Genomic DNA, 10935 nt, shown 5'->3' on the forward strand with positions numbered 1-10935 from the left:
TTTAGCAAAAACAGTGTTGAGAATTCGTTGTGTTTGTCAGCATGTTTTGTTTGAGATGATATAAATGGGTTAGTCTGGTCTGAAGATAATTTTTGCAAGGCTTTACTTTTTAAGTGAGACTTGTTTGTGTCACATAATTATAAAGTGTTGATTCAACAGTTTTTTTTTCTTTTTTTAAACTGCCACTTCCTCTTTTGCTCGAAACCTTTTCCCTCATACTGCGTATAATTAACTGTGATCCAGGAAAAGTTCATCTGAAGGTTTTAGTGGCTTATTGAGAACTGGGGCAGCATGCTCTAATATTTAAAGTCTATTATACTGTATAGTGATAGTAATGAATGTCAGAGTCATTCATCTGTGATTAATATGTTTATTTTTATTTTTTTAATAATGTAGTGCAAAAGTCTCGAACCACCCCTCATTTCTTTATATTTTGCTAGGAAAATGCAGTAAAGCATAAATGGAAAATAGTATCCGGGGCAAAACCACAGTTTGTACAATTTGAAAACATGCGGAGGTCAAATTTTAGACTGACCACATCAGGCAAAACATTGTTAGGCAAGCTCTGTTGTCATCTTTTTTTATGTAGTTTTCAGGAAAAGCTCTCCAGGCTTCTCGAAAGACATTCAAAGCTCATTTTGGGGTGTTGGCTGTGTTTTGCTATGTCCTTTGTTAAGATGTTCCCACACTGTTTCAATAATATTGAGGTCTGGACCAATCCATGACTGATAGTGCTGCATTTTTTGTTTTTGTTTTTCTGACCGTTTACTGCATTGGTCCATTCGTTTGCGTTTCTTGTCATGCTGAAAAGGGAAGCTGTTGCCAATCAGATGCTTTCTGAATGCTATCACATGGTGGATCCAAATCTGTCGATACATTTCTGTGTTCATAGTTCACTTTTGACAAGAGCCCAGCCCCTCGAACCATGACAGAGTCTCCATTGTGTTGGGCTCCTGACCCCCTCCGTACGTCTCAAGAGTGATTTGAAATTAAAAAAAATTATGTTTCAGTTCATCACCCTGTAAGACCTTTTGTCACCTTTTTTCAGTTCAGTTCTTGGGTAATTTTGCTTACCATTTTTGCTTACCACTTCTTCTTTTGTCTTTCAGTTATCTAGTTTCCTTAAACTGTTTTGTTATGTTTTGCTTTGGGGTTTTCAAAGAACACACTGTACACTGTGGTGAGGTATGCCGATAGCTCTTTGGAAATCACATTTGTGTTGCAAGAATACTATTTTACATGTGTAAAACTCTTTATCTTGCACATTTTTGCACAAAGTAACAAAGTGCCTGAAGATGCACTTCAAAACTGCTAAGTTGCCTTATGTTATGTGTAGGCTCGACTGGTTCATCACTTGAGTTCGGGGCCTTTTTGTGCTTGAATGATTCATAGGTCAGTGTTTAGTGTCATTCCTCTGAGAACATTCCTCTGATAATGGTAAGAAAAAGTGAAAGACCTTCATAAAACCTTGCAATGAAATCTGGCTACTTGGAAGCAAAATATTTTTCTAAAAGACAGGTGGCTCAAGACTTTTTCACAGTACTGTAGTACTGTTGGCAAAGTGTGCTCATAATAATGTACCAGAGTTAGGATTTGCTTTTGTTTGACATAGGCAGACATTTCTCACTTGAAAAGCTGGACTCACTAAATGTTTGTCATTTTCTGTTCATGAACTAATCAATTAATCAACTAATTGTTTTATTTCCTGTCAAATTCACATAATCACAGACAGTTACATAATGTACACAGTTTACCACGTTTTCAGTTCAGACCATATTTTGTTTGTCTTCTTCCCCTTTTATAACTCTCTCTCCACGTTTCCCTCTCCGTTCGCAGATCAGCATCTTCATGACCCATTTGTCCAACTATGGGAACGACCGCCTCGGCCTATACACCTTCAAAAGCCTGGTCATGTTTGTCAAAACATGGACCAACCTGAAAATGCAGACCCTGCCGCCTGTCCAGCTGGCTCAGAAGTACTTCAGCCTGTTCCCATCTGAGAGAGATCCCCTCTGGCAGGTGAAAAGAACATACTGAGTGTAATATTCCTTATTTTTTATATTTTACTGAAACTCACAAAGGAGGGACGATTCCAGAACCTGCTCCAAGTCTGCGCACGTATTCTTAGAGCTATGAAAATGAGAAAAACAGCATATGTTCACAGTGGCAGCTATTGCATAGCTTAATGAGCAGGCTAGATACAATTACAGCCCATTACGGGGGTATCATCCTTGCTGTAGTCAGTATACACCATATATCACCACCGCACAGGCCTATCGCAATTGTTGAGATTTGCAACACTGCAACGTGTAGTTAGATTTTCCCAAGTTAGGCCGTGTCATAAATCAAGCAAAGCCTGTGCGTAATACCTTAATGATGGCCACTTCACCATTTGGTTGCTCTCATATCTGTTAAAAATTTGTAACACTGGATGTTTTTTCAATGTGTTTTCTGTTGGCTACAGGATCCTTGCGAGGACAAAAGGCACAAGGACATCTGGTCCAAAGAGAAAACATGTGACCGCTTCCCCAAACTGCTCGTCATTGGTCCTCAGAAGACAGGTGAGAAGCAGTACTTCAACACCCTCTACAGGACATAGCTAGAAGTGATTAAATGTGACGATTGCCATTGTTATTGTATCTTTATTTCAGACATATACAGAAAAAACAATATATACATGTTTAGCTTTACTCAGTACATTCAGCCATTCAGTTCAAAAGCAGAAGTTATCTTATGAGAGGTTGTCACCGTGGTTGACTGTAGATGTCTGTTACATTACACTTAAATCTGCTTTCTAATTATATTGTTAGAGACTTCCTCTTTCTTCCTCTCACCATCTTCATCATGTCAGTGACGCTTGCTGTGCTGTTCTTCACTCAGGGACAACAGCACTCTACCTGTTTCTTGGCATGCACCCTGATCTGACCAGTAACTACCCCAGCAAGGAGACTTTTGAGGAGATCCAGTTCTTCAATGGGCATAACTACCACAGAGGCATTGACTGGTATGTATTTTTACACTCGCCTCTTTTTTGTGCAGTGGGAAGTAACACTTCATGAGTCAGAAATATCCCCATAATATAATTAATGTTCACATTTTTTCACCCCACCCCCCCTTGTCTGGTGTGATGCTGCAGCATCGAAGCAACTGACAGCAACTGTTCACAGTGCTCTTAATTTAACATCCCTCTTCGGCGTGTTGGCATATACGCCGGACTGTGAGTGGAAAAAGGCAGTTTTCACTTGTAATTATAGTCACAGTTGCTTCACAACTTTGCTGCACCTGCATCTGGAGTTACGTTCTCCCATATGTGTAGGTAGGAGCACAGGTTAGATCATTTGCAGTTAAATCAAAAGAAAAAAAAACACAAAGTGGCAACGGCAGTGAACAATTTATTTTCACTTTGTTAGTAAAAAGCAAAAAAAAAAAAAGCAAACGACGCCACCTCACAACAACAAATCCACTCATTTGTGACATTGCCGAGAGCAAGACCAGCAACGCAATTAACACCCATTCATCTAAAAAAAAAGTCACTGTTTTGAGTTTCCTGCAGGTTTAATTGACTTCGAGCAGCATTAAAGTGAAGCTTCACGCGCCACTGCAGACAATCTGAAAACAATCCAACACAAAATTTACTTGGCAGGCTGGAAATTTCTATGAGTGGGCTGCCCAAATATTAACATTGTATAACACTATAGAGTGTTAGATGGTTTTTTTGTACTCGGGGTGCCAAGCTGTTGTGCATGGTCAATCACCCACACAGTGAACAGAGAAATAATCCTTATCTGCAGGTTGCAAATTGGACCAGATCAACTCTGGCTGCTTGTAATTTTTTTGCTGTGTTTTTGTGTGTTTTTTTAATGCATTAGGTATATGGAATACTTCCCTCTGCCTTCCAATACTAGCTCAGACTACTACTTTGAGAAGAGTGCTAACTACTTTGACTCTGAGGTGGCAGCTCAGAGGGCTGCAACTCTCCTACCCAAAGCCAAGATCATCACCATCCTCATCAGCCCAGCAGACAGAGCTTACTCGTGGTACCAGGTTGGTGACCTGCTACTCCACTAATCTCCAAACTTTTGAATAAACGCTGCTGTATTATAGTTAGAGAATTATTTCATCCCAATTAAAATACTCTCTTCACCTTTTGTGTCTGTATGCAGCACCAAAGAGCCCACGATGACCCAGTGGCATTGAAATATTCTTTCCACAACGTCATCACTGCAGGGCGTGATGCTCCTGTCAAACTACGGGTCCTCCAGAATCGCTGTCTGGTGCCAGGCTGGTATGCCATCCATCTGGAGCGCTGGCTTAATTTCTACCACTCCAGCCAGGTACCGAGGGGAGGATGCTTTGTTTAGTGGGGGGGAAATGTGCAGATGCACCCAAAGTCATTATAACAAACTAAAACAATGCTAGATGTGAAAAAACTTTACCACTACTATGAAAAAATAAAGATAACTACCTGAAAAGGTTTTGTGGACTTTGAACACTAACAAAAATAAAATAAGAATACAGAAGAATTGAATATTTCTGTCCTTCTATTATTTATTAATTTGGCAAAACTTTAAACTAAAACAAGCAAACACACTTAAACTAAACTGAAATAAAATCAAAGAATAAAAATGCTAAACTAATTACAAAGTATACAACTAATTTAATAGTTGAATTTAAATGAATTTAACACTCAGGTTGTATAAATGTAGGTATGGTAAATCACTTGTGGTAAGGGTGGCTTGTTCTCTCTTTGGTATTCCTCATAGTCAGTATTTCAAATGCGGGTGACCTTGAAGAAAGAGAGCTGCTCTTTGGGGACACTCAACAGCAAAGTGAACACTTGTTGCTCAAAATCTCTAAGCTGCACAATGAGTCGGGATTAACTGTGAGCGTCATTACTGAACAAGAACGTCCATAAGAGTCAGCTCTGGTGGATTCTGGCTAACAGATCATTATATTCAGACTTGCAGGTCTAAAATATGATCATTTATAATAAATAATACTTCTAAAGCTTGACTAATATATTGGCCAATATGTTAGTCCTATTGAGAAATTAGAATTTAAAAAATAAAGAAGTGGCTGGAGGATCTCTCTTCAACCATGTTTATAGTGTTCGTGTTCATAGTTTGCTCACTAGAGGGAACTACACAACTTTCCTGTCCGTGACACGTTTCCACACGCCAAACAACCAGCTGGTCCAAGCAGAGTTGGGCAGATCGTAAAGCACAATTTCATGTGAAGTTTAAATAAGATATGTTTTTTATTTCATTGCCATATTATCCTAGTAAAGACTCATAATTAACTACGCATATCAAACTTTATGGAAATCTGTTTATGCGTCATATGAAAGGAAATATCGGCCGATAAACTTGATTCTTAAATGAGCAAATAAACTGGTATCAGTCTTAAAACTCCTTTATCAGCTCTGCTCATTATTAATTTGAGAGTGTCTTATAGCTTTCTGCATACTCAACTATCCTCTTCCTGTTCACATACTGTTTCCCAGGTGTTAGTTTTGGATGGACAGATGCTGAAAACCGAGCCTGCTTCAGTCATGGACAAAATCCAGAAGTTTCTTGGCCTCACTAACATTATCAACTATCACAAGATCTTAGCGTAAGTATCTTCATCCCAGCATGTTGCTTTCAGCTGCCAAGTTTACAAATGAACTTGCAGCTGCATTAATAGCTTTCCTGCCTTCAAATGTAAATACAAAGATGGGATTTGAGTCATTAGCTTATTAAAAAACCTTAGCTATCAACAGCTCCCGCTAGTAAAGAATTAAGACATTTAAAAAATCATTACATTAAAAAAAATCTAAATCACTTGGCTTTTAAAAATGTGTTTGTCTCATGGTTAATTTGAAGGTTTGTCAGCTCAAAAAAAGATTTCTCCCACCCTCCTAAAATACATGCTGAAAGTTCTAAGTGTGAACATCACACTTCTTTAAGTTGCTTATTGGAATGGGATTATTTGTGGAGCCGTCAAACATGCTCATATGTCCACGCGCTAGAAAACAGCACGTGGACATATGAGCAAAGAAAATATGACGGAAACACAGTAACTGGGGGGAGATTTTAGATTTTCAATATTAGAATTGAAATTCTAAATAGTCGTTTCTTATTTCTCAGTGTATTCTTGTGTTTTTTACGTCCAGGTTCGACCCTAAAAAAGGTTTTTGGTGTCAGCTGCTGGAGGGGGGGAAGACAAAGTGTTTAGGAAAGAGTAAAGGACGCAGGTACCCTGATATGGACCCTGAGGTAGGAAGAATTATCACATTATAGTATGATCTTTTTTTAATTGCTATATTTTAGTTTAATATTTGCTCTATTTTTGCGTTCTCCAGTCCCAGGCGTTCCTCAGGGAGTACTATAGGGATCATAACATTGAGCTGTCTAAGCTGCTCTACAGGATGGGACAGCCTCTACCAAGCTGGCTCCGAGAAGAGCTGGTCCACACCAGGTAGCAGCACCACAGGGGAAAACCACACCTCCTCATACTGAACCACTAATATTCCCTGCTGGGGCTCACTGGCCTCATGGCCTGAAATGTTGAAGATCCCAATTTGTTTTGACTGAGATTTGAGGATGAGACATCCGCATACAACTCAAGACTCAACTGTGATCTTCCTAAATAGGGCAACAGTGAGCAAACCAGGAACATGGAAGCCTTAACGGTGTGCACTGAAGAAGAGACCGGGGAAGACTCAAGAGGACGCACACGAGGAATTGTCGGTGTTTGATAATCACATGGCCGTTCTCCTCAATCAAACTTATCATCACTTGAACTTCTTCCTGGAAATCAGAGGAAGGGAATAAAGTCTGAAATTTCAGTTGTGGGACACAGGTGATGGAGAGCATCACCTGTGTCCCCGCCAATGAATTTTCACGTAAGGAGCACATTAAAGCAGGCTTAATGGATGATATCCCGATCGCCTGAGAGACATTGGTTCCAAATGCCTTTGATGCACGTGTTTGTATGAAGGGAGAATGGGACGTCTGAAGTCTTGACTTAGGCTGCATGTTGTAGCCTTATTTGATAGGCCTTGGTAGAATCTAGTTATCACGTTACAAGTGCCAGGACAAGAATCTTCCTTAAACTATTACCACATGGACTTTTCATGGCTCTTTTTTTTAAAGTGTTTTTTTTCCTTTACTTTGATTTTAACGTCTCTGTAATGCGGATGGCAATGCATTGCTGTAGAATGTACCAAAATTAAACACTTTAGCGCCATTGGTTTCATATGGGCCAGATGTACAGTACAGTTGCGTACACTGTTTTCAGCTTAGCATGCTCTGTAGCCAGTTTTACAACCATTTGATTGGCTACAGCAGGAACATAGGACGGGTGATGAAAGCACATTGTTTGAAGATAAAAGGTTACTGGAAAGCACACTCACGAAATTGTTCCTACTACAATCTGTGAAGAAGAAGATCATAAGCTAGCTACTGTATGTTAACGCCACACTCTGGTCCCACAAGATTCAGAAGATTGTGCATCTCAAAATCTGGTGTCAGCATTGTTGTTGTTTTTTGTTTGTTTGTTTTGTTTTGTTTTTTAATCACAGCTGTTTATGTTTTCTTATGTTCTGTTTCATGTCACTCGATAGAAAAGGTTTCGTTTGGGAGATTAAAAGCTGACTCTGCTTATTTAAAAACAGAACAAACACTTAAAGTCACCCGGCAAACCAACAGTTCGCCCAGAGAGACCGCTCAGACATTTTGGTTGTCGGTCAAGGTGTTACCACTGCAACTAGATGTCAAACGTAGGTAACAAAAAGCTGCTCTTCTTGCAATAGTTTTGTACGATGTTCTGATGTTATAACAATGCACATGACGGTGACTTTATAATGTAAATAATGCGAAAACCCTCTGTAGACCTAAATTATTGAATGTGTTTGGGTTTACACTCTCCATCAGCCCATTGTGTGAAATGTCAGTGCTCTACTGAGGGGGAGTGTGGAAATTTTTATTTTATTTTATTTTATTTTTCTCCTCACTGTGCAGAGGTGTGTCGCTGAGATTCTTTCCTCTCATGTCCTCTCACTGCCAACTGTTGTACAAAGGTACTGAGTCTCTCCATATAAAGTATTAAATGATAACACATAACAGCAACGATGGTACTAATCTCCTGGACTGTATGATAAAGATTTGTAATTGTTGTCAATAATTTTTACAGTGTAACTAATATTGTCGGTGCTTTTTAATTTGCAAATAAAACACCACTGTATTTTTCAGTAGTTGGATCTTTTTTCCTCTCCTTTCTCTGCTGTTTGGCTTCCAGCTGTTTTTGTTTGTTTGTTTTACATAAACAGCTCTTTCATTTAATAAAGTCATGCAAAAGCCTACCTCATGCTATGATTATATAAGAATATGGAAACAAGATTAAACAGTGGCGGATCTAGAAAACTCTACATTTGGGTGGGGGCAAGAGGTCTAGGCAGGGTGGCACATACCTCTTCAGTGAAGGTTGTGAAAATCCCTTATCAGAATCAGAATACTTTATTGATCCCTGGGGGAAATTATTTATATGAATATGTCAACAAAATATCCACAAAACACTTTAAATTATTAAGTGCATGATCTCTTCTAAGAAAACAAAGACAATTAGGTTGAGAAAATTAGTTGGGGACAGAAAATTGGGGTGGGGGGAGCACGGATCTACAGCATTGGGTCAGTTGCCCCCCTTTGCCTCCCTGTAGATCCACCCCTGAGATTAGAAGATGAGCCTAGTGTCAAAATGCTCACAGAGTCTTGTGAAAAGGGAAGTTTCTTCCAGGGTTGGATGCAGTCCTGTGAAGTCCATCCATAGGAATTAAGGAGTGTAAGCAACTTTGTGTTGCTGCTAGCTAAAAGCTAATTGCTTGAAAACAGTCTGATCACCTCTAGAACAGCAGTTTTGGTGGTTTGATGGTTTTATAGCATTCGTTTGTGTCTTGTAACACAATACTACAAATTTCCCAGGTGTGAAAGTCCCGTCAAAGACACCCTAAAGGTCAGTCAGTACAATGCTCAGATACTGCACACAACAAAAGGCCAACAGCTACATGTCAGACTCTTCAGGCCTCTGTTAGCATGTTAAATGTTCATGACGGTATAATTGGAAAAAGACTGAACAAGTATGGCTTGTTTAAGGTTTTGCCAGCCAAAAGCCTCTTCTCTCTAAAATGAACATGTCACCACAGCTTAAGTTTGGAAAGTTGAACAAACCACAAGATTGTTTTGAACGGTCTTGTCTGTCTAAAGGACAAAGTAGAAATGGTTCACCAGAGTCACATTTGGTGAAAAGCAAACGTAGCATATTAGCACAAACACCTCATAGCAGCTGTCAAGCATAGTTGGCAAGAGGATTTGGGCTTGGTTTGGAGCCACAATACCTGGTCACCTACAGTTACTGAGTCAACCATAAACTCCTCTGTATACTGAAGTATTCCAGTCAAATGAGAGGCCATCTGTCCGGCAGCTAAAGCTCGGACAAAACTAGGTCATGCAACATCGCAGTGATCCCAAGCACAGCAGCAAATCTACAACAGAATGGCAAAAAAGAAATGTCCTAATCAAAGTTCAGATCTCAATCTGATTGAATTGCTGGGGTGGGACCTCAAGAGAGCTGTGCATAAACTAACACCTGCAAACATCAACGGACGGTTAGTGCTACCAAAGGTGGCCTGTACTCTGTACTTTCTTTTTTGCATTACTATAAAAGGACACCTTTCTGATGCTGGCTTGTTTTAACTAGCCACTCACTTCCACTCTACTTCCACTCCACTAACTCTTTCTTAACCAAAATGTACATTTGAAAGTATTTTTTTCCAGTGAATTATAAAGACTTGAGTATTAAATTGTGACACGAAGTGCATGCAGTTTTTAACAGAGCGTAAATATGTTTTTCAGCCCTGAAAATATCATTATGGGTATAAGAAGCCTAAAAATATTTTGGTTATAATTAGTTGGCTTAAAGACCTCCTAATTTTGACCCAGCCTTATAAGCACCAAGGTCATGTGACTGTAAAAATGTTAACGTGTGGTAGTAAATTTTGCAGTCCTAAATAAGTCCTTAAATATATTACAGTCCACAGGTGGGAGTTTGTATGAACTATTATTTTAGGGGTAGCTGTAAATTAAAAGCATTCAACGTGATGATGACCATTATGCAGAGATTTCTAGAAGCTTCCCAGTCTCCTGGTTTGGATTGAAAAACAAACTGTTTTTCTTTTTGTTTCACTTTATGGAGACGTGAAGCAGACAAACCAAATCCCTTGATAGCACATTCAGCACTAACTTTTATTAAGTAAAAACTTTTACTTACTTACATAAGTCTTTTACTCTAAAGTCCACCAGATTTACAAGTAATTCATATTTCTTCTTTTCGTTTCCTCATTGGGGAAAACACCTTAAAGTGTACAAAGAAGTCTCATCTTATTCCTAAAAAGGCCAACATAAAAAGTAGACAAATGTACTCACCACATTTCCCTTAACATTGTTGTAATTGTAATGTCTAAAACTTTGTTTTAAAAGAACACTGCATATTACTATGATTTGATTCACTGTTTCTTTATTCTTTAAGCTATAATAGTAATATTAGCCTTTATTTGTAATTATGGGAATATTATTATATTATTTTCAATTATATAACATGTACTTTATCTACTAATACAACTACCTAAATGTCATAATGTGCAGTATTTAGTAATGAAACCTAAAGTATGTATTTTCACTGATGTAGTAATTCAGTCATCTAATAAACTACTGTAGTATTATTACTAGCAGCATTATCTATATTTACAAATAATTAATGTTTACTTGCTAGAATTAGCAGAGGCAACTGAAAATACTATACTATCAAACAATAATGGTAAATTCTAGATCTTAAACCGTCGCTCATGTCGCTGCTGTCTGCCTCTGTCAACAGATGATGCTATTAAATCAGCCAATCAGA

The 10935-nt window shown here is 38.6% G+C and overlaps 1 protein-coding gene across 2 annotated transcripts in view; it reads left to right on the forward strand.

The window, feature by feature from the left end:
- LOC308408387 (bifunctional heparan sulfate N-deacetylase/N-sulfotransferase 1-like) overlaps nucleotides 1-8233 on the forward strand; it is a 51205-nt gene extending 42972 nt beyond the window's left edge. For both annotated transcript variants that reach the window (XM_080900591.1, XM_080900590.1), the window contains exons 8-15: nucleotides 1837-2019; nucleotides 2465-2561; nucleotides 2881-3004; nucleotides 3870-4044; nucleotides 4164-4334; nucleotides 5504-5613; nucleotides 6155-6257; nucleotides 6344-8233. In XM_080900591.1, coding sequence (XP_080756717.1) covers nucleotides 1837-2019; nucleotides 2465-2561; nucleotides 2881-3004; nucleotides 3870-4044; nucleotides 4164-4334; nucleotides 5504-5613; nucleotides 6155-6257; nucleotides 6344-6463 — 1083 coding nt within the window. In that variant the 3' untranslated portion in view covers nucleotides 6464-8233. The remainder of the gene's footprint in view (nucleotides 1-1836; nucleotides 2020-2464; nucleotides 2562-2880; nucleotides 3005-3869; nucleotides 4045-4163; nucleotides 4335-5503; nucleotides 5614-6154; nucleotides 6258-6343) is intronic.
- Nucleotides 8234-10935: the final 2702 nt, after the last annotated feature.

The sequence above is a fragment of the Rhamphochromis sp. 'chilingali' genome (genome assembly GCF_963969265.1).
Source record: "Rhamphochromis sp. 'chilingali' genome assembly, chromosome: 13".
Classification (NCBI taxonomy): Eukaryota; Metazoa; Chordata; class Actinopteri; order Cichliformes; family Cichlidae; genus Rhamphochromis; species Rhamphochromis sp. 'chilingali'.